At 35.1% G+C, this 24,414-nt stretch overlaps 1 protein-coding gene across 3 annotated transcripts in view; it reads left to right on the top strand.

The window, feature by feature from the left end:
- SLF1 (SMC5-SMC6 complex localization factor 1) overlaps window positions 1–24,414 on the top strand; it is an 82,572-nt gene that overhangs the window by 43,267 nt on the left and 14,891 nt on the right. For all 3 annotated transcript variants that reach the window (XM_042989966.1, XM_007078910.3, XM_042989973.1), the window contains 3 exons: window positions 4,807–4,938; window positions 5,517–5,682; window positions 12,264–12,411. In XM_042989966.1, the coding sequence (XP_042845900.1) occupies window positions 4,807–4,938; window positions 5,517–5,682; window positions 12,264–12,411 (446 nt within the window). The remainder of the gene's footprint in view (window positions 1–4,806; window positions 4,939–5,516; window positions 5,683–12,263; window positions 12,412–24,414) is intronic.

Below are 24,414 nucleotides of genomic sequence, written 5' to 3' on the forward strand. Positions count from 1 at the left end.
TGTCTGTCCAGTTTTCCCAACACCATGTGTTGAAAAGACTATCTTTTTTTCTCATATATTCTTCATCTTCTTTGCCATGGATTAATTGACCACATAATTGTGGGTTTCTTTCTGGGTTTTCTCTTCTATTCCATGGATCTGTGTGTCTCTTTTTGTGCCAGTACATATGGTTTTTGATTACTACAGCTTTGTACTATTTCTTGAAATCGGCGATTGTGATACCTCCAGTTTCATTCTTTTCTTTTTTTTTAATTTATTTTTTTTAATGTTTACTAATTTTTAAGAGACAGATTGTGAGTGGGAGGTGGACAGAGAGGGAAACACAGAATCTGAAGGAGGCTCCAGGCTCAGAGGTGTCAGCACCGAGCCCAACATGGGGCTCGAACTCAAGAACCACAAGATCATGACCTGAGCTGAAGTCAGACACTTGACCAACTGAAGTACCTAGGCACCCCCAGTTTTATTCTTCTTAAGATTTCTTTGACTACTGGGGCCTTTTGTGGTTCTATTTTAGTATTACTTATTCTGTCTCTGTAAAAAATGCTATTGATATTTTGGTAGGGATTGCGTTAAATCTTTAGATTAATTTGAATAGTGTGGGCATTTTAACAATATTGGTTCTCCCAGCACATGAGCCTGGAATATCTTGCTTTTTCTTTGTATCACCTTCAGTATCTCTCATCAGTGTTTTATAGTTTTCAAAGAACAGTTCTTTCACTTCCTTGGTTGAGTTTATTGCTACGTATTTTATACTTCTTGGTGCAATTGTGGATGGAATTGTTGCCTAATTTTTTCTTTCTGCTACTTCACTACTAGTGTACAGAAATAAAACAGATTTCTTTATATTGATTTTGTATCCTACAACTTGACTGAATTCATTTATCATTTCTTATAGTTTCTTGGTGGGGTCTTTAACATTTTCTTTTTTCTTTTTTCTTTTTTCTTTTTTTCTTTTTTTTTTTTTTTTACATTTATTTTTGAGAAAGAGAGAGACAGAACGTGAGCAGGGGAGGGGCAGAGAGAGAGGGAGACACAGAATCCAAAGCAGGCTTCAGGCTGTGAGCTGTCAGTACAGAGCCCGATGCAGGGCTTGACCTCAAGAACCGTGATATTATGACGGGAGCCAAAGTTGGTTGTTTAATCGACTGAGCCACCCAGGCACCCCTAACATTGTCTATATATAATATCCCATCATCATCTGTAAATAGTGAAAGTTGTAGTTCTTCCTTGCCAATTTGGATGCCTTTTATTTCTTTTTCTTGTCTGATTGCTGTGACTAGGACTTCCAGTATTATATTGAATAAAAGTAGTGAGAGTGGACATCCTTGTCTTGTTCCTGATTTTAGGGGGAAAGCTCTCACTTTTTCACTATTAGGGATGATGTTAGCTGTAGGTTTTTCATAAGTGACCTTTAGTATGTTGAGGTATGTTCCCTCAATACCTACTTTGTTGAGGGTTTGTATCATGAATGGATTTTGTACTTTGTCAACTGCTTTTTCTGCGTCTCTTGAAATGATCCTATGGTTTCTTTTCTCTTGTTGATGTGATGTATCATATTGATTGATTTGTGAATATTGAACTACTCTTGCATCCCCTGAATAAGTCCCACTTGATCGTGATGAATTGTTTTTTAGATGTATTGTTAAACTTGGTTTGCTAATATTTTGTTGAGAATTTTTACATCTTTATCAGTTATTGGCCTAGAGTTTGCTTTTTTTCTGTGATCTTAATCCAGTTTTGGTATCAAGGTAATGCTGGCCTCAGAATGAATTTGGAAGCTTTTTTTCCTCCTCTATTTTTTGAAATAGCTTGAAAACAGTAAGTTTTAAATTGGCTTTAAATGTTTGGTAGTATTCACCTGCGAAATCATCTGATCCTGGACTTTTGTTTGTTGAGAGATTTTTGATTACTGATTTTCATTGCTAGTAATCAGTCTGTTCAAATTTTCTTTTTTTTTCCTGATTCAATTTTGTGAGATTATATGTTTCTGGGAATTCATGTTTCTTTTATGTTGTCCAATTTGTTGGCATATAATTTTTTATAATACTCTCATAATCCTTTATATTTCTATGTTTTAAATTGTTATTTCTCCTCTCCTTCATTTCTGAATTTGTTTGAGTCCTGTTTCTAGTTTGTCAATTTTGTTCACCTTTTCAAAAAAGTAGCTCCTTGTTTCATTGATTTTTTTTTTTTAAGTCTCTATTTCATTTATTTCTGCTTTAATCTTTATAATTTCCTTCTTTCTGTTGGCTTTAGGCTTGGTTGTTCTTTTTAGGTTTAAGGTTAAGTTGTTTACTTGAGATGTTTCTTTCTTCTTGAGATAGACCTGTATTGCTATAATCTTCCCTCTTAGAACAGCTTTTGCTGTATCTCAAAGATTTTGGACCATTATATTTTTATTTTCATTCATCTCTATGTATTTTTTTATTTCCTCTTTGATTTCTTGGTTGACCCATTCATTTTTGAGTAGCATGTTATTTAACATCTGTGTATTTGTGTTCCAATTTTTTTTTTTTTTTTTGTGGTTGATTACTAGTTTCATACTTTGTGGTCAGAATAGATGCAGGATATGATTTCAATCTTTTTAAAATTGTTGAGATTTTTTTGTAGCCTAACATGTGATCTTTTCTGCAGAATGTTCTGTGTGCATTTGAAAATAAGGTGTATTTTGCAGGTTTTGGATGGAATGTTCTGCATATATCTGTTAGATCCATCTGGTCCAATGTGTCATTCAGTGGCACTGTTTCCTGGTTGATTTTCTGTCTGATCTATCCAGTGATGTAAGTGGGGTGTTAAAAGTCCCCTACTGCTATTGTATTACTATCGATTTCTTCCTTTATGTCTGTTAATAGTTGCTTTATTTATTTTCACGCTCCCATGTTGGGTGCATAAATCCTTAAAATTGTTATATCTTCTTCTTGGATTATTCCCTTCTGGTTATGTAGTGTCGTTTGTCTCTTGTTACAGTCTTTGTTTTAAAGTCTGTTTTGTCTGGTGTAAGTATTGCTACCCCAGCTTTCTTTTTGCTTCCATTTGCATGTTTTCCCATCTCTTCACTTAAATGCTCAGTTTTAAACATCTCTATCCTTATTCTTAATACAATATCTGGAATGTAATAAATGCTTAATAAATGTTCAGATCAATTAATTGATGCAATAGGAGGTGGAATTACAAGTAGACTTTTTAATAAACAAATACCCAGATTTCATTTCCAAACAATTGGGTTCATTGGGAGTCAGAAAGAATGTGTTTAGGGAAGTGGTAGTCATATAGATGAGCTGGATAATATTAGTCTACTTTTAAATATATTTGAAATATTCCCTAAAATATGTTTTTGGGTTTTTTTTATTTTTTTTATTTTTTATTTTTTAAATGAAAGATACTATGGTGTCCAGCTCTGGCACTTTTCAGATAGACTAATTATATAGGCATAGAACATCTTCTAGAAGAGATTTGAGTATTGTTAAATTAAACTTTAACAGTCATTCATGACCCTCCTAACCTGACAATGTGGTATTCAAAAATAAGATGGGAAAGGTGGAGACAGAGGTAGAAAATTACAAGTACATTGTTTATATAATTGATAATAAATTTGGAACATTATTATAAGTATTGTTACGTAGGATTTCTTAGTCCTAGACTTCTGAGTAATTGCATGCCCTCTTTAAAAAAAAAAACTATACAACTTTCCTGTCCAACCCAGTAGCCAATAGCCACATGTAACCGTATTTAATTTTAAGATTAGGGGCGCCTGGGTGGCTCCGTTGGCTGACGACTGACTTCGGCTCAGGTCATGATCTCGCAGTTTGTGGGTTCGAGCCCCGTGTCAGGCTCTGTGCTGACAGCTCGGAGCCTGGAGCCTGCTTCGGATTCTGTGTCTCCCCCTCTCTCTGCCCCTCCCCTGCTCATGCTCTTTCTCTCTCTCTCTCTCTCTCTCTCTCTCTCTCACTCACTCTCAATAATAAATAAATGTTAAAAAAATTAAAATAAATAAATAAATAAATAAATTTAAGATTAAAATTCAAGTCTTCAGTTGCACAAGCCACATTTCACGTGTTCAGCAGGACATATCCCATCATCACCGAAAGTTCTGTTGGACAGTACTGCTATAGTAGATGAAAAGAAAATATTAAATTTTTTAAAATGCATATTTATTTATTTTAAGAGAGAACACAATCACACCCAAGTACAGGGGAGGGGCAGAGAGAGAGGGAGAGAAAGAATCACAAACAGACTCTGTGCTGTCAGCACAGAGCCCAACAGGAGGCAGGAGGCTCGATCCCACAAACCAAATCATGACCTGAGCCGAAATCTAGAGTCAGATGCTTAGCCGACAGAACGACCCAGGTGCCCCAATATTAAATTTTTTAAACTCTTAAAAAATAGCCTTAAATGACCTTCATTTTACTAAATAATAACAACAAATAATCTTGAGTAAGAAGAAGACTGTAGAAAGTATTCTAAGAGACTATAGCTTATCATCTGAATTGAAAGTGTTTAATGAAATACATAATTTTTTGGTCTTTATCAATGAAATAAAGAATAGACTACCATTTGGCTATTAAATATTACAGTCATTTAAAAACAGAAATGAGATCTGTATTACTAAAAATTAAATGTCATGAGATTTGACATGGTTTAATTTTTAAAGGAAGAAAACATACTAATGAAATATTGTTGATTAATTTTATAGTTTGTTGAAGCAAATTTCATTAGATTTCTAATAATTCTCAAAGAAATACTTTGTCCACAGAATATTCATTAAATTGCTTGTATGTTACAAATTATTGGGTTCATGTTCTTCAGGTCTTGTCTTTACAATGAAAGTTTTTGTCATCAAATTTCGAAAAATATTATTGGCAGTAAGGTGCTCCACCTGACCCTGCTCAAATTTTTCTTTAATTTAGTGGAAAGTGAAGTGCGACATCTGAGCCAAAAGTAAGTTTAATCATAAAGAAAAATTTTTCTATATTTATATTGTTTTATGTATTATTTTTCTAATTTATGTACATCTAAAAAGTCACCTTATTTTCTAGTTTAAAGTAGATTTGTTTTTAAAACATGGTTGTAGACATAGTCTTTCAGTAAAGTTTTTTATGTTCTTTATGTGGCTTCAGTTCACATTTTTGTTTTTCACTTATTTAGACATTTGGATAGGTAAAATTTCATATATTTTTCAGGGTTTATGTATTTTTTAATTCTTAAGTAATGGAATACCTAAGTGGAAGTTCTACTGGGTTTTTTAACATTGAATCTGTAATATCCACGATAAGTTTTGTGTATGTTCTAAGACATGCAGTTCGATTACTATTTGTGTTTTTTGGTCATTATATTGAATTATGACCATTTTTTATATTGTGCTCTTTATTATAATTTTGTTAAAATCTTTATATATTACACCCTTTCTATATTTAGAAATCACTAGATCGTTTTGTATTATGGCAAAAGATATTATGCCTAATGACTATAGTGATCAAGTTGGCATAAAAATATACTTTGGTTCATATTTTCATTAGGTTGTATGACTGGTCAGATTCTCAGAGTCTGAAAATAACAGGAAAGGCAATTCTTCTTGAAATCTTTTGGTCAGGAAATGAGGCCTCTGGGCTTTTGACCAAACCAGTAAATATGCTTTTGGAGTGGACCATATATTCTCACAAGGAAAAATGCAAGTCTAATGATGTAAGTAGAATTGATTTACAAATGAATAATGACCTATGAAAAAGTACATCTTTGAGTTACACATCTTTTGTCTTTATTCTTTGAACAGTTTGAATAAAAGTAAAATCTCTCCAAATGTATCATTGTTTTCTGTTCATTTAGGTTTTATTGTAAAAGATCCTTAGAAGTTGGTTTCTTCATCATCTTACATCTGGGTGTAGTAGCTAGGGACAGTTTTTTGATCATTACTGCTAAGATATCTGAATTCACTTACTCTAGATTTTTTACTTTTGTACAATTTCAATTCTTACGGAACCTATGATTTTAAAAACTGAGTCCATACAATTTTTTGTGTGTACAAATAGAAAGTTTTACTTGTTTTTAAAACTACCTTTGTGGTTGTTTGTTATTTCTTCATAAGTAGATGTTGCTTGTCATTAGAAATTTAAAGTACGGTGATTTCAGTGTATTACCTATCTGAAGGGTAGTTGGGAAAATTAAATGCACTGCATTGCAACATACTGTGCCACGTTTTGGATGCATAATAACCATTTATCACCTTTCTTCTCTTGAGAATAATCTGCCTTTGGGACTTAATTGTCTGCTTTTTGTGTGTTAATATCATTGATTTCTGCTTATAATTTTTTTTCAAACTGTTATTTAAATTATAGTTAGTGAACATACAGTGCAATATTGGTTTCAGCAGTAGAATTCAGTGATTCATCACTTACATATAACACCCAGTGCTCATCACAAGTGCCCTCCTTAATACCCATCACCCAACTAGCACATGCCCCACCACCTCCCTCTGTTCTCTGTCATTAAGAGTCTCTCAGCTGTTCATAATTTTTTTAGTTCTTTCCTTTTATATCTTGAATATTTGGATCTATTTTCTTTTTAGTCCTTATTTCTAATATACTCAAAATAAATTGCCTTTGACTACAGATTGAGATTTATTCACAGGTTTTAATACTTCAGTGTGCTGTTAGTGGTTTTTTTTTCCCCAATGTTTTTTATTGTCAGTTATGAATTCTTTGATTCAAGAAGCATTTTAATATGCTTTAAAACTTCTCAATGGATGTATTTTTGTTATGATTAATGGATATGTTTGTGCTTTTTTGTTAATTTCTAATGTAAATTATAGTTAAAAAAAATGAGCCCTCTATTTCTGGCATGTGAAGTTAACTGAACTTTACTTTTCGAGTCCATGTAAGATCAGAGTAAACAGTATGTTTTCCCCATTGTTTTAAATTCCTCTCTGTCACTTTTAAGTCAAATTTAATAATTGCCTTAATTAATACTTCTGAATCTACTTTGTAAATTTGTTCCTTTTTTCTTTCTTTCTTTTTTTTATGTTAACCATTTGTTTGTGTAGATGATGCATAGTGTTTTAGGTGGAGAATTCTGGTGTCAAATGGCCATAAGTCTATTCTTTCTCCAGGAAAATTCTTACATAGTTTCTCTTCTCATATTTCCTCTGATTGACTTTTTCTGCTCTACTTTTTTTAGTTCCAATACTTTCTCCATGTATCTTCTGTGCTTTTTCCCTGTCATCTAGATTTTCAGGTCTTTCATATTGTGAAGCATTCTGGGTAGTGTCTTTTCATTTAATTTTTAATTCACTAGTCTCTTTTCAGTAGTGTCTAATATGTTGTTAAACATGACTGTTGCATTTTTACGTTTTGTATTTTTGCCAGTTTTAGACGTTTTTACTTCCTAATTACTATGACGTGTTTTTATGGTTTCTGGTTGCCTACAAAATATTCAAGGTTTTCTTTCGTTTTTCAACGTGGCAGTAATAAATTTATAGTCTTTGACTGACTGTTGCATATCTGAAGTCTTCGTAAGTCTACCTGTTTTCTCCTGTTAACTTCTCTTGTGTTTTATATATTCTCTTATGAGCTAGTTATCATTTACTATATGCCATAAATTACATTTGAAAAATTATTTGTAAAAACAATAACATGACAAAGACACAGAATATCTTCCTCTGGAGAGAATTTCTGTTGCCAGGTTTGAGGGTTCCTGGGTAATCCCAAGTGAAGTACAGGGTTACAAATACAAACAGTTTATATTAGGCCTTGGGCTATGACTTTTATACTCCTTTTCCTCTGGGCTCCAAAAACCACAGTTTTATATCTCAACTCTTTCTCTGGATTCAACAAGTGTCCTTAGGGTAAAGTCAGCTAGCTTTGAGTGCCTTATTTGGCTTTTTACCTTCTCCAGATCTTGGCTTAGCAATTTCTTAATAGGTTTCCAGAAGATGTTTTACCTATTTTATTCAACATTTTTAGTTTTCTTCTTTAACAGCATATATTTGAATTATTTAGGCCTCTATTATCAGAAACGGAAGCCCTTACTGGTCTTTCAGAATTCTGTTTAGGTGGTACCTGAGGTTTTAAAAAAAGAAAATTCTTTTAAAGGCCCCAAACTTTCTTTAATTCGGCATTAAAAAGGGAGAATTATTTCCGAGTATTGCTTGTCTCTGTGGCCAAGGAGTTGTATTATGTGGCAATAACCAAGTGAGTAGTCTTATTTAAAAAAATAGGGTTAAAAAAAAAAATAGGGTTATATACATGTGTATAAGTTAGTCAACATAAAATGATACTTCATCGGCAGTTGAGTTTAATACTTCTGTAATACTTCTAAGATAAAACTGATAACATTCTTATTAATTACTGTCTGTCTTTTTATGTACTTTTTAGATCATAGAATCATTAGGGATAGAAAATATTTTCTTATTATGGAGCATTTCTTTTTTATCCATTTGGATTATATAAATTAAATTACTCATTTATAACTGAAAATAATAACAACACTGACATTTTCAGTTTTACAAAAGTACTGTCAAAGATAGAAATTTACTCAGGAAATGCTGATGTAAATAATAACAGATTTACCCGTATTTAACTTAAAGATTTTTGTTCAGATTTTTAAATAAATTAAACATTTTGTGAAGCATTGCAGTTGTAGCATCGGTTATAATATTAGAACTTGACAGATTAAACATTAAACTTGACAGATTAATATTTTATTTAACATTTGAATTGTGTAAATTCATATAAACTGGTTTTTGTGTGTATGTGTTACCTTATCTGCTAGAATTCATTCTTGAACTAATTAAATCTTTTTGGCAGTTTCCAATTTCAAGAATTCCATGCATGTTCACAGACATCATTTTCTGTACTATAAAGCATTTGTTTCTTGATTTGCTGAGTTGAAGCATTCAATTTAAGTCATTAGCTAAACAGAAGTCCTCAGTTTATGCTAATATTGTTTTGTCATAATGTCAATCAGCAAGTGTTGCAGAGTGACACAATGGCAGTGAATTTCATTGTCATTAATCTGAGAAAGCTTTGGGCTTTCCTTGGCAAAGAGCAGAGGTGAGCTGTGTCAAGGTTAGGAGGGAGGTATAAATTTTGCTAAGCTTGGTGGTTAGTCCTACTTTTCTTTGTGATGTCTTTAAGTGCTATTCAATGATAACCCTACTATTATAGGTAGAAATGGAAGCTACTTTGTATTTAAAGATAGGGAAATTGAGGCTAAAGAGTTTAAGGAACTTCTTCAAGGTGTCACAGCTTGTTAGGGCAAAGTCTTGACTAGGGGCCAAGTCTCCATTGCAACATACTTTCTCTTGTTTCAGATGCCAGTGTTTTAAACAGGAAGAGGCACATTATGTGTATTATGTTTGCATCTTTCTGACAGAGGTACTAGAGGAGCCGTGTGTCCTCTATTGCCATGGGATATTATGTAAAGCCCTAACCTGGGAGTCGGAAGGCCAAGATTGTAGTTTGTTCTACATGATACACTAGTTGGTTTTTGGAAGATCACCAAATTGATTGATTCAATGGAGATTACTTGTACTGGCAGTCAATAGAGACACTAGAGAACTGTATTGACAAAATGTCTGATAATAGACTTTAACACATTAGAAAGGGGATTCTAAGATAAATATATGTCATGTGCAGATCATGTCTATCTTTCATTTGTTTGTTAATTCTCAGGGTTTTCTGTTCTTTCAGCTTTAGCAAACATTTCAATATTCCAGGAAAGCTTGTCTCCCTTGATGATGTATTTGCCATATTCTCACTAATCTCCTTCTAAATCATATATATTCACTCTGTTAGAATTGGTAGCATTATTTATACACTGTTAAAGTCACAGTGAGTACAGTCCATAGCGCAATATCTTGGCCCTGTGGTGACGGTGAGTGGCATAGATAAGAATATAACGTGAAAGGGTCCAAAACCCTGATTGGAAAGTGTCTTTTTGTATAAAAATTTACTATAATGAATATGTGGTAGTATGGATGCTTAGCTAATGTCACACAGGTAAGAATAATTTTAACAAGATCTTTCTTACCATGGCAAAGAAGCTACAGTAATTCCTTGTAAGTACTACCTGTCTCTATTTAATAACAGTAGTATCAAGGTAAATTGGATAATAGGCACTATCAAAATTAATTTGTGGTACCAAGTACATGTGTACATACATTTGTGTAAGGAAAGAGAAAGGTCCCAGCTGGTTGATTTTGTGGGGTCTTTTTTTAATTGATGGAGTGCTGGATTGTGGTTTTACATGAGACTTAGCTCTGTGGGCTAACCTCCTTTTTCCCTATTCAGAGCCTTATGACTAGGAATCTGAAGTGATCCTGATTTATTCTACTCTTGGGATGGAGAATATTTTGCGAAATCAAAATTTGCCAGTCTCTTGATGGTTTCCTAAGTAGTGTCATTGCTGACATTCAGATAAACATTTTGTTGCAAGGAACATTCTGCAGCATGGATCTTGATATGATCAACTTTTAGTTCAAATGTAGATTCTCACTGTCCTGTTTTATGTTCTCTTGATAAGTTGAACCCTGAGAAATAAAACTTGCTCAAAGTGATTATCTCCATGTTGGCTTTACAAAGTCAAGAGTTGGCTTCCTGCAAACTACTTTGAAGACTAGCTAAGACTCAATGCCTAAGGGAGTGAGTTGTGGTCAGCTTATGGCTCGGACCCTACCAGGGTACTAGGGGAGGAGTTGGTACTTTCCCGCCTGCTGATACAGCCAGTCCTACTGCTATTTGCCCGGGTCACACAGCTGCAACTGCAAGACTTAAACACAGCCCTCTAATCAGGGTGGGCGAGAGGGTGGTGCTGATGCCCAGTCATGAATCCTGACCTGGCAGCATCGAGCTGTGGTCAAGGTTTTGTGTTGAGGCTCCTGATGATATTACAGGAAGGGTAGTGCTTCCCTAATCATGCAGCTTAAAATCTCCTCGGCCCCATTCTTCATAGTCTGTCTCTCACATTCTAATGTCCAGCCCTGCCTTAATGCAGTACGGCCATACAGTGTGATAGAGCCACAAGGAACTTGCACACCTACCTAAGCACCCTGACTCTGGGCTTTTCCTCAGTAAACACTGTTTTGGCAGGCCTGGTGTATGTCCTGCTTGCACAACAAACCAGAACTAGAACTTTAGTTTTGAAGTTAATAGCTTCTTATAATAAGGAATGATGGTACTCTTATGAAATATTTTATACTGTAGGAACCTTGTCTGCTGAAGGCAGGAGAAAGAAATCCAGTAGCCTCTGATGGTTTGCGATTTCTCTGCCCTTAACCCCATATTAGGTTTAGTATAGTTGCGGAACATAGCACTTACCATCTATTTGGATACTATAACATTTATTTATTAAAATCTTTTCACATGTTTTGTACCCAGCTGTTAATTTGGCATTTTTTTTCACACATCCAACCCACCTAAAGAACAAATACCGAAAGTAAAGGAATTTCAACTAGTTTTAATGTCATTGTGGAAAAGTGTTAATTTTTAAATCAAAAGTGTTTAAAAATATTTTTATACCTCTTTGCCTTCATATTTTTGAATTAGAGATTTTCCACATTAGGGTAAAGCATACTTACTGTAAATAAATTTGGTATGCTTGCTTTATTTTTTATAGGAATTTAATGTTTAGAAGTGATAATATAGAACAATATTCATCTTTAAGAATTGATCCCTATACATCTCTAAATTAGGTAATGTAACTTGATACAATTTAATAATTAGAATTTTAGCCAATCTGTTTCTTTACAACAATCTTGTTTGCTAAAGTTCTTATTCATTGTGTTTTTTAAGTCTTTTTCTGGAGTATGCCATATGGAGAAATGGAAAGTTTAATTTTATATATAAACAGGGATGGCTAAGTCTATTTTTTTTTTAATATCTCTGTATTCTTGTTAACAGAAATCCACAGAAGCCAGATATCTCCTGCATGTTTTAATGGAATTACTGCCATAGTAAAGCACTGACACTGTTGAATAATGATATTTTAAAAGTTTATTCTAAGCTGTCTGTATATAAGTACTGGAGGTTTTGTTTTATTAGCGGTTTTGTCATATGGGTATAAAGATTTAGATATGGATAGGGGGAGGAAGGAGAGGCAGAAAATGGAGAGAGGGAATTAGCTTGCTGCGGTTCTAGGAACACCTTTTAGTGTTAGCATACTCTAATTTTAAATAGCTAAGTTTGCCTCAACAAGTATTTGAAATAAACACTAATAAAAAAAACCATCTATTTTAATGTGCATTACTAATATTTGTCCCATCTTAATGTTAGGTCTTCAAACATGAACTAGCCTACTTACTCACAGGAATTCTTGGAGCAGCAATAGATTATTGGATCTTCCTTGGTCTGAAGAGGGGTAAAAATGTGATGCGACACATGTCTGATGACTTAGGAAGTTATGTTTCCCTTTCATGTGATGGTGAGTGTTCTGGGTTGTTTTTCTTAGACCTATTATGTGATTTTCCTTTAGGCAGTCTGTAATCTTTAACATACATTCATATGAAGCTTTCTTAAAATAGTTACACCCACACAGGCATGCATAACATAGAAACAGTATAAAGAAGGTAAAAATTATTCATCATGAATGTTCCCATGCAGGTAAACATTTAACTTTTTTATCTATTTCTTTCTAGTAATATCTAAGTATTTTTTTAATACTCTTGAACTCATATATATCATTTTATACTCTTATTTTCCTCTAAATGTTACATGAGCCTTCACCCCCACCACATTATTTATTTTTCAAAATATTATTTTGATGACTTCACAAAAACGGAATATTAGATGGTAATATAGAAAATAGTACTTGGAAATATTTATTTATATGCAATATTATTAATATTTTCCTTAATCATGTAATTAAAAATTATAAGTAAACTACCCTATGCAAGTAAATATTTGACCAAATTTTTTTTAATTTCAAAAAATTTTTTTATTAACTAGACAAATTTAAATCAGTTTATTGTCTTTTCATTGAAGAAGCGGATTAACTTTTTTATGTATGGCGTTTCAGAATCTTACATGGTAAGAACAATTTTCAGTCCTTTTAATACTTACAATCATTGAGGTTGAGTAGAAAGCATTATCCTTCATCTTATATGTGCCATATGAACAGTTCCCAGGTCTCTTCCTATGTAAATACTTAACAGTAGTAAAATGAAATTCACTGACTCAGAATACTTACTTTATAAAACCACTTGCATTAACTTGTTTATCTTATTAACTTACTATCACTGTTTAAAACTTTTGCCCCGATGTACCTGTTGCTGTATAATTTTTCTTATTATAAAAAGCTGCTACTATTTCTTTTCAATTGAGTCTGGTGGTGTAGCAAATGAGCCCGGATGAAGCAAAAAGAAGTAATTCATATGTATAATTTTATCACTCTTTCTCCTCCCCCAATCATCCATTCTAGTTTTAAATTTTCCTCTAAAATAACTCATTTTCACATACCCACTTTATGAACGGTTCTACCTAACTCTTGGTCTCCAGAGTGAGGGAGACTTCCAAAAGACCTGAGGGCACCATTCCTGAACTTCAAAGTCAGGTTAGGAAACTATGAATCTTGTCATTTCTTTCTTTCTCACTTGTATCCTAACTTCCTAAAATGAATGTATTTTAAAACAAGTGAGTTTTTGTGGCCCTCAAATATAAAAGATAATTTTTTATATACTGCAAAAATTTTAGACTGCCAAGTATTCTTTTTTGTTATACATGTGTTTCAGTACATCTAGGTTTTATGTAAAAGAAAAAGTTCTTGAATATGCTTTAATATCACTTTAATACTTTGAAGAAAGATTCTAGAATAGGAATCCAGGACTAAAACTGGAGTTCAGGATTTATTCGATGATGCCCTCTGCAAACGGAGGTCTCTTTTTTATACTACTGAACTTACAAGATTTTTATCTCAAGCATTTTATCTTCTTCTTTTCCTTTTTCTTTGAGCTGAGGGGTGATTACTGTTACTTTTGTGGAGTAGCTAGCCTTTGTTGTTTGACTTTTTAACATTCCTTAGCTCAAATTCAATATTCCTCTAAAATCCTTTCTTATTTATTTCACTCCATTCCTACTGGGTAGTTCTTTTGTTGCTGTCGTTGATGTTCTTGTTGTTTTAGAAATAGCAAATTTCTGTCATTATTTGCTAGCATGAGAACTGAACATTTAGCTAAAAGGATTCCCCTGCTTGTATTCCATAATGAAACTTCTTTGAGTTGAGGGACCCAGGACAGGATTTGCAGTGGCTTTAGAGGCCATCAGTATAGTTAAATGTCTTGTTTCCAGTATGTGTTGGTTACCTTGAAGGTAATACAATTTGTCTCATAGTTTAGCCAAATGCAGAAAATATGAGCCTGTACTAATAGGGTTTCATTATATGTTCTAAGTCAGGTTCGATGCTTTCTTCACTCATATGCTGATTTGCACTGTACTTTAAAGCAAGGTATTGTTATCCACTGCTATTTCCTCCTTTCGCATGACAAGTTTAAACCCAACAAGTTTGAGCCTATGACTGACTTAAGCTAAAGCTAGATGTTAATGTTACCATTACGATCTTTTTGACACACTGAGCGATTACTTTGCTTCCCCCGATATGTTTGATCACTAGTATTTAAAACTCTAGTTGAGATTTAAACTATATCCATGTTTGAAAAGTAGGCTTAACCCTTTTTTTTTTTTTTAAACTCTTCTCAAAACACACATAATTGGTCCTTTGGGCTTCTAATTCAGCTACAGGTGGGTAGTTTTAAAAAAGACATTTCTAAAATGGTTCAAATTAATATCTTCCTAAATTTTTGTTGTTAGTATGACTTGATTTTTTACTATTGTCAAGAGGCAGAAATCAAGTGAACAGTTTAAGAGAACAGTAAGTAGCTTTTCTATAGTTAGTATACAAAATTAAAGTGTTTATTATGGACTTTAATAGCATAATAACTTTTATCCCTACAAGTGGACCAGGTGTTTTAATAATGTCCTTTTTGTCAGTATGTCAGTATTTTGATGAAGAATGATTTCTTTATCTCTGGATACTCCCTTTTTTAAAATTTCTTTGCATTTTTCATCAGGTGCTTTTTGCTTTTCCTAAGTCACTAGTAACGATGTTATAGTTTGTTACATAACATTTAATTGAAGATAATGGTCCATCTTTCTCATGGCCATCTGTACATTTTTGTTTTTCTTAGTGCACAAATACAAATCATATTATGATGCTACTCAGATTCAAATCTATTAATTTCAGTTTAGTAAAACCGTTGTTCGTTTTTGTTCTGTAGAAGATTAAGGTAGAAGATATTTCAGTAGATAAGTAAAATCCTTCTTTCCTTCAGATCTCATGTCCGTTAACCCACATTGATGTCCTTCTCTTTTATTTCTAAACACTTTGAACAGAAAGAGTTTTCTTATATCCCTTTCTATATTTTAAGATCAGGTGATCTGAAATTATTTTTTTATGCTTATTGAAATTTCTAGTATATTGGCTTAAACCAGGGGTTGGCAAACTTTTTTTGTGTATGATATCACATAGTAAGCATTGTTGGCTGTACAGGCTTGTAGTCTATCCCAGCTCCTCAACTCTGCAGTTGTACGAAGAGCAGCCATACACAGAACATAAATGGACATGGTGATGTTTCAATAAAACTTTATTTATAAAAATAGCAAGATATTGTTTCTTAACTTCTAACTTAAACTTATTTTTTCTCCTGCTTTTAGTGGGAAGAAAACATGTCATCAAAATGTACTATAATATTTTTTACATCTTTAGAGAAATTTAGTAAAACTCCCTTTACCCTTCGCAGACTACTTCATTATTTTTTCCTGATAAATAATGTTTCCAAACTCTTTTATTTTTTAATTCCTCTCCATTTTTCAGACCTCTTTCATAAATATGTTTTCATAATTTTACTAATTATCTCATCGGAATGTTTCTATTCACTTTATTTATTCAACATATTTTTATTGCTACTCTACTAAGCACCGAAATAAATACTGTGTCTAGTGAAGGGGTGGGTGACAAAACGTGGTGGCCCTTGATTTTTTGGAGTTTTTGGTGAGAGAAACAGACTATAATTAGATTAATGTAAATATATCGTTTAAAAATGCTGAGTGCTTCAAACAAGAAAAACTAGGTGTTGAGATGGGTGAACTTATACTTCATATCAGGTAATCGAGTAAAACAGAACCTGAAGGAAAAGTAGGAGTTGGGCAGAGACAGGGAAACATGTTTCCATTAGAAGACACAACATTTACCAAAACTGAGATAGGAAGAAGCAGGGCCTGTTTGAAATCTTATGGTAGCTAGCTGATGGCAAGATGCAAGAAGAGTAGCCAGAATAAAGGCAAAGAAATTGTAAGAGAGTTTGCAGAGGAACTCCTAAGCCATGTTGATGAGTTAGAAGCTCTTTTAGGGGTGCCTGAGTCGCTCAGTCAGTTAAGCATCTGACTTTGGCTCAGGTCATGATCTCGTGTTTTGTGGGTTGGAGCCCCCAGTTGGGCTCTATGCTGACAGCTCAGAGCCTGGAGCCTACCTCAGATTCTGTGTCCGCCTCTCTCTCTCTGCCCCTCCCCTGCTTGCACTCTGTCTCTCTCTCTCTGAAAAATAAACAAATGTTTAAAAAAAAAGTTTTTTTTAACAAGGGAGTGGCATGACTTTTTAAAAAAGCCTATCAAATGCTCTTTCTGGGTGAATAACTTCAATTGGATCATCTCCTTTGCACAATACAGTGCAAGTTATTTCTACTTTGTTTTTGCCTCTGCTTAGAGGTGATATGTTAAGAGATCAGTTGGTTGTAATAAACACTGTGATGATAGGCTTTTTTTAAATGTATAACTAGAGATTTAATATTCAAAAGAATTCTTTCAGAATAGAAAATTTTTGCAAATCATATATCAGATAAGGGGTTAATATTCAAAGTATATAAAGAGCTAACAAAACTTGAGAGCAGACAGTCTGTTAAAAATTGGGCAGAAGAACTAAATTTGTCCAAAGAGGAATCAAAATGCCTAACAGGCACATGAAAAGATGCTCAGTAGCACTAATCATCAAGGAGGTACAAATCAAAATGACAGTGAGATACCACCTCACACCAGTTGGAATGGCTATCATCAAGAAGACAAGACAGTGGTTCACATGGATGTGTTAAAAAGGGAGCCTGTATACACTATTAATGGGATAGTAAAGTAGTCCGAATACTATGGAAAATAACATGGAAGTTCCTCAACAAATTAAAAATTGATCTACCGTGCAATTCAGCAGTACCACTTCTGGGTACATACCCAGAGGAAATTAAAACAGGATTTTGATGAGGTTTATGCACACCCATGTTTGTCACAGCATTATTCACAATAGCCAAGATATGGAAAAACCCAAATGCCCATCGTTGGATGAATGGATACAAAAGATGTGGTATACATATACCATGGACTCTTATTCAGCCATGAGAAGGGAGGATATTCTTCTATTCACAACAACATGGATGGACCTTGAGCACGTTACACTAAATGAGAGAGACAAGTACTGTATGAAGTCACTTACATGTGGAATCTTAAAAAGTCAAACCTGCAAAAAACAAAAAGCAAACCCAGTAAAATTGATGTGACATACATTGGGTTCTGGAATCAAACGGTCAAGAAAGAGTTCTTGGGATGTCTTTGGTGCAAAAGCACAGCAACAGGAATCATGGGCAGAAAAAGCTACACTGGGATTGTGAGGAGTGACTGATGATACACTATTAAGTTGGGAGGGGCTTAGGGATAGTGTAAGTCTCTAAGGAATTTGGAAGCAAGGTTTTTGGGACCTTGAGGGGCTAGCTGCTGTTTAAGAATAAGGTCATTTACTAATCTCTAGTAAAACCTTAGTCATGAGACTCTTCAGATGTGTATCAGGGGGCCATATGTTTGGAGGATAATTGCTAACCTATATCTTGGGATGGGGGGCAGCGGGGTTGGCAGGGAATAGAGATAAAGGAAGTTTTCAAAGGGATTTTTCGTATGTTAAAGAAAACTTACAGGATCCTGGAGGTTGGGCTAACATCATAATGTCAGGCTAAGGTTGCCTTTTGCATCTAGCAAAGTACTAACATTGAGGCATTTGAGTTCGTGTAGGAAGGTCCCTCTGCCTGTCTTAAGTACTTGTCGGTGGGCTGCAAAGGAAATTTAATATTTTCTTCTTCTACGCTTCTTTTGCCTTTGTTTTCCATATCACAGTGGTGGTTACTATAGGATGGGGAGTGAGGGGATAAAGTTGATTGTGTTTAAGGCTCCAAACTTGAAGTGAGTAGTAAATAAGCCATAGAAATCTATCTAATATACAATATGATGAACACAGATAATAATATTGTAGTATAATGATGTTATATAATAAATGCTACCTCAGTGGCAATCACATTACAGTATATAAAAGTTTCAAAGTGACAGGCTGTACACCTTAAATTTATAAAATGTCATATGGCAAGTTGATTAAAATCTTTTGATGATCATTCTTACTGCTTGCACAGTTTCAGTATTTGCAGTGCAGTAGGTTGTAAGTAGTCAGTTGTAACAAAAGGTTGTAAATAACTCCTTTCTCATTTCCAGTTCTTATAATTGTATCTCAGTGGAAGCTATTTTGGAAAGGTTTATTTGAATTGAGCAGTCTCCTGTATGTGTGGGGTTAGGTGGATCTACTTAACATCTGACTGGAGCCCTTTGCCTATATGGCAGTGTGTGCCTCAAGGCAAGTTTAGGTCTTTAGGCAAGGCAGAATTTCTAGGTTAGCCTGGACACTGTTTATATTTGGGGCTGGATCATTCTTTGTTGTTGGAGACTGTCCTATGAACTGTGAATTGTAGGGCTTTCAGTAGTAGCTGTGTCCTTTGGCCACTGAATGCCAGTAGCACTTCCCACACTAGTTATGACAACCAAGCATTGCCAAATGTTCCCTGGAGAAATTTCCCACCCACTTAGTTCATTCTTTCTCCCTCTTCACCCTGCTATGCTTCCCTCCTGCAGTCAAAATTCAGACAATCAAGAACTGCAGGAATACCAGCCCTGAGCCTTTTGTTAAGGCATTTGAGCAGGATAGGACTCTTGTTGGGTGTCTGGAGTCTTTTCAGCCCAAAGGAACTCAGCCCCTGTGTACAGAGGTCAAGTTTTATACTTCATATTGATATTTAGTTTGTCATTCTGTTCAATTTTTAAAATGCATTTTAACCTGTTATGTTTATTTTGCTGATTTTATTGACTTTTTCCAGAGTTTGTAGTAAACGAGAACAGAATATGCCACCCCAAAATGTGCCACCTTGGCATGTGGGTTATTTTGAGCTAAAGACAGTTGAGGACCAACAGACTTTAGGAAGAGTTTTATCTCCCCCTTAACTGCCTAAAATAATTTAAGTAACTTTCTTTCCAGACTAGGCCTTCTATACAAAGAGTATGGGCTAGATGTGGTAAGCTGGGGCTAACTTGGCAGGGTCTGTTTGTTCTGATTCCTGTATGTGTCCCATTGTCTCTGCATAGTGTGACAGACATTTTGTTACCAAACATTTGCTTTTCCCAATTGCCTCACTTGCCAAGTGTCTTTGAACCTCTCCTGTCTGTGTGTGGCTCCTGCATGAAAGGAATTAAATTTGTTTCTCTTCTGTTAGTCTTATGTCAATTTAATTAAGACACCAGCCAAAAGAACCTAGAAGGGTGGAGGAAAAAATTTTCCTCCCCTACAAGTGGCCACAGAGAGAGAGTAGTTTTAGTGTCTGGATGGTAGACATTCTGTGGCTGCTGCAGCTGAGAGATCCTGGGACCATTTTCAGAAAGCCACAGAAGGTAAGAATTCTTATCATGTCAGTTTCCCAGATCTCTGCCTGCAGCGTCCAGTGGAAGCAAGAATAGTGAGAGTCCTCTTTTTCCTTTTATAAATTTAGATTAGCAGGAGGAAATATTTGTGAAACTAGTTCCTTGCATATAGGGACTCTGGAAAAGGTGTGTAATTAGTACTCTTGGTTTTGTTTAATTTTTTTTTTAATTAAGTAATCTCTGCATCCAACATGGGTCTTAAACTCATGATCTCAAGATCAAGAGTTGAATGCTCTTCCAGTTGACCAGCCAGGCACCCCAAGTTCTCTTGGTTTTTATTGGCCATTTTCCTCTCAAAGATGGTCACTGTTTTTCTTTGTCTCTCTGTTGTGTTGTCATAAGGAGGAAAATTGTAGGGTGTAACAAACACAAGCCCTATAAACCTGCTATTTGAGCCACTGACCTCACAGACTAGTGAGTTCACGGTTGTCTGACTTATCAAATTGGCGTTTGTTTAGACAAGCTTTGTTGTGCGTTAACATGCACATAAGGTGAAGGCTTTTGGAAGCCAAAGCTGCAAGATTGGTGGGCACGGGTCAAGCACTTAAAAGCTATTAGAGTGCTCACTACCTAACTCAGTGACCCCATGTTAGGATAAGTTGGTCCTAGAATAGGTTAGATTGGCACTAGGTCACCCATCATCCTCAAGATAATTTCTGTGCAGTGAGGTTCTTTGATTTAAAATAACTCAAAATTTCCAACTGAGCAACATGTCCCTATTAAGTATTACTCTGGCTCTGAGAGCCCTGAGGCTCAGTTAGTGTACATATAAGAAAAACTGGATGAGGTTTTACTTTTCTCTCGTTCTGTATCTTGAGAACTTGGCTTTGTGACCAGTGAGAATATTTTCTATCCTCTCTGCCAGGTGCAAGGTGCACATACCAGCATGCATCTTGGTGGGCACTCAAATAGACTGGAGTTCCGAGACATGAAGTCATAAGCAGCACTCTCTTTCTCTGAGTGTGCAGTCTATGAGGGGAGTTTGTTATGAGAGGTCCCACTCAGTCTATAAGGGGTTTTAGCCATCTCAGCCTGTGTCATTTTGTCAGTGCTAGAAAAGTCCCATTCCAGTAGCGCCTGCCTGGTGTCATAGATTAGCATGTGTGTGACTGGAGATGTCTCACATTCTCCTTGGAAACCTGACACACAGTGTTATCATTATACCATTTTTACTGTAACAACTTTTGTAGACTCTTTGAGTGAACTTCTTGAATCATAGGGGCTGCCTCTTCTGTACCCACTTGAGGAATGTCTCTTGTGTCCATGGTAAAAATTGATTCAGAGCATAGAAAGTTGCTTCCGGGTTTTTCCACAAAAAGGCTTATTAGTTTGAGTTGCTATTAAGATTAATACACAATCGTTCTTGTCAATGGCCAGACAGTAGATACTTTATAACACAAAAATATATAATTGGTTATATTTAAAAGGAAAAATTTTAGAGAGATGTCATCTTAAACAGTTGGTGCCTTTGGAATGACCAGATTTAAAAAGAGGACCTAAAGGGGGCACCTGGGTGGCTCAGAAGGTTAAGCATCTGACTCATGGTTTTGGCTCAGGTCACGATCTCACAGTTTCGTGAGTTCGAGCCCTGCATCAGGCTCTGAGCTGACAGCGTGGACCCTGCTTCAGATTCTCTCTCTCCCTCTTTCTCTCTCTGCCCCTCTCCCTCCCCCACTCTCACTGCCTCTGTCTCTCTCAAATAAAATAAAACTGAAAAAATAGTTTAAAAAAAAAAGGACCCAAAGGAATATAATCAGTAGCCTTAGGGACTCCTTTACAAGGTTAAATAACAGAAATTAGAACAAAAATTATAGTACACATCCAGTGTAAATTCTCTGTCTTAAATTCCAGTCCCATCTCCTCAGCAAATTCCCTAACTCCCTGAATTCCCCTGCCTTCCCTAGAAAATTCCGTATACACCCAGCTACCTGTATAAATTTTACTTTCTCTAAAAGATTTGCCTGGAGCTTTTCAGTTTGTACTTCAGACGCGAGTGTATAGGTTTCTAGTTTAAATGCTGAAGGCTGGGAAGTAAATTTAAACAGAAGCACCTGTGACAGGCAGTAGGCCTCACTTTACTATTTCGTACAGTTCCTCCTACTTCCCAGGGCTTTGTAATCAGGCCCTGCCAGCTTTGGGCCTTCCTATGCAGTGTCCCTAGAGGATATATCCTGGAACCCCCACTGCAAAGAATTCATGACCCATGAACAGGAGCAGATCTTTCACATTATAAAGCCCTCTTACCTCCACTTTCAGAAGACATACCAAATTTAGAGAGCAGAAACATTAATGGCCATTCACAACACTACTAACAGAGACCTTGATTAGCTGCAAAAGAGCGTTCTCCCCACCCATGGTGTTGCTGTAGTTAACTGACAAGCCAGATGGCTCCCTGAGGAAAAATCTGCCTCCCATAGGAAACTGGTGACCACAAAGTATCTCTTAGATCCTCCAACAGATGATCAGCTGAAGGCCTGAAGGCTGGTGTTTGGGATCTGATAGAAGCAATAGTAGAGGCTTTTTCCCCTAAGGTGAATTGGTCCAAGGTTGAATTGTACAGTCTGAAAGAAGGCCTTTGTGTTTTAAAATGCTTAATAGAAACTTTACAGAGGTATATTGCACTAAACCCTGAAGTTATAAATAAGGGAATCTTTTGGTTTCTATCTTCGTCGGAAATCCTTTCCATGATGCAAGTCTTTATCTTACAGATCTTTGCAAAACCAGAAATGAAGCCCTGGGAACAATTACCATCCCTCAAGTCTCCCTTATAAATCCGTGTAGATACTGTAAAAGATTGGGACATTGAAAATAGAATTGTCCCTCACTTAAAAAGAAGGCAAAATTTAGATAGTAATTACCCCACATCTCTGATAATAGGCAAATGTATCCCAAAAGCAGAATCTTGGAGAAAACTATGGATACTCTGTGCTTTTGTGATGTGAATTTTCTACCCCCAGATCCTATAAGACCTAAGAACCATTCTTTGAAATGCAAACTTCAGGAAAAAGTTTTTTATCAAGAAGGAGGGAAAAAGGAGCTTGGTGGAAATAAAGCGAATAAAAAATCTTAAGTGTTATCTCCATAAATATTGAAAAGCTTTAGCCATCTGAGCAGGTGATTTAACTTACTTCAACTGTCAAAACAAAATTTGGATCCAACTGCTCTTTTAAAAACCAGTAAGGTTTGCATTATCATACCCATCTCATGGCTAAAATTTTTAAACAACTATATTTTGTGTGGTAGATGTATTATTCTACCTCTGGATAGTGTTGCTAATATCAGTTTTTAAAAGAATTCTACTTAATTGGCTTAAAAACAAACAAGTGCTTATATGGATTAAGTAATCTTAAAATTCTGAGAAATACATAAGACCTAACACAAATGCCTTTTAGGTCCACATAATTTGGAAAAGCAGTTAGTATTAAAGCTAGTTTAAGTTCATTGGTTTAGTTACAATAGACATGTCTTTAAAATTATCAACACTGAATATAATGCAGACATACAACTTACTGTACCTGAGTTTATTAGTGAAATAAGTTCATGTTATCTCTGTTAAAAAATTTGTCAGCAAGAAAAATAGGTTGGGATGGCTGACTTTGTCTATCTCATGAGATTTTCATGGGTAATCCGAACATAACTGTTGGGAGCAAGTGATTTAGGTAGATATAAGTGAGATGAGAATTGTTAGGTGAATTTTTTCCACAGTAATTATGTTTTATGGTATGTGTACTTAAAAAGCTTTCCAAATCTCTTTGGTAACTTCTTAAATCCTTAGAGTTTTGTTTGTAAAGTCAAGTTACATTATAAAAATTAATTTCTTTTAAAAAAATGTCTTTTTTAATGTTTATTTTTGAGAAGGAGAAACCGAGCACAAGTGGGGGAGAGGCAGAGACAGAGACAGAGACACAGAATCTGAAGCAGACTATAGGCTCTGTGCGGACAGCTCAGAGCTGACAGCTCACACCCCCTGATGTGGGGCTCAAACTCACAAACCGTGAGATCATGAGCTGAGCCGAAGTCGGATGCCCAACGGACTGAGCCACCCAGGTGCCCCCTTTTTTTTTAAAATTTTTTAAAGTCTATTTATTTTGAGAAAGAGCGTGCAGGCAGGGTAGGGACAAGAGAGAGGTGGGGAGAGAGAATCTCAAGCAGGCTCCGCAGTGTCATTGAAGATGTGGGCCTCGAACCCACAAACTGGGATATCATGACCTGAGCCGAAATCAAGAGTTGAATGCCACCCCAACACCCCGGTAGAAATTCATTTCTAAATAAGATGGAAATACTAGATCATTTCTAAATAAGATAAAATACTACAACACTAATTACCGTATAAAGTTTTATCCCCTTTTGGATTCACAGAGGAACTAAAGATATTTGGTGTGTTAGTAAACTTGTCTTTTGTCACTTTGGCAGATTTACTGTGAGGAACAATATATTTCTAGAAATTATTGAATGTGTTCAAAATTTCTTGGTAATGTTACAATTGTCTACTTCTTAGTTTTTACTAGAAATCAACATTTCTAAGGGTTAAGAATTTTATTTAATATATGTAATTAAGACTACTGGAAATAATAGGGGTGATAACTGCATGCAAGGAACAAGT

This window comes from Panthera tigris, chromosome A1 (genome assembly GCF_018350195.1).
Source record: "Panthera tigris isolate Pti1 chromosome A1, P.tigris_Pti1_mat1.1, whole genome shotgun sequence".
In the NCBI taxonomy this organism is placed as follows: domain Eukaryota; kingdom Metazoa; phylum Chordata; class Mammalia; order Carnivora; family Felidae; genus Panthera; species Panthera tigris.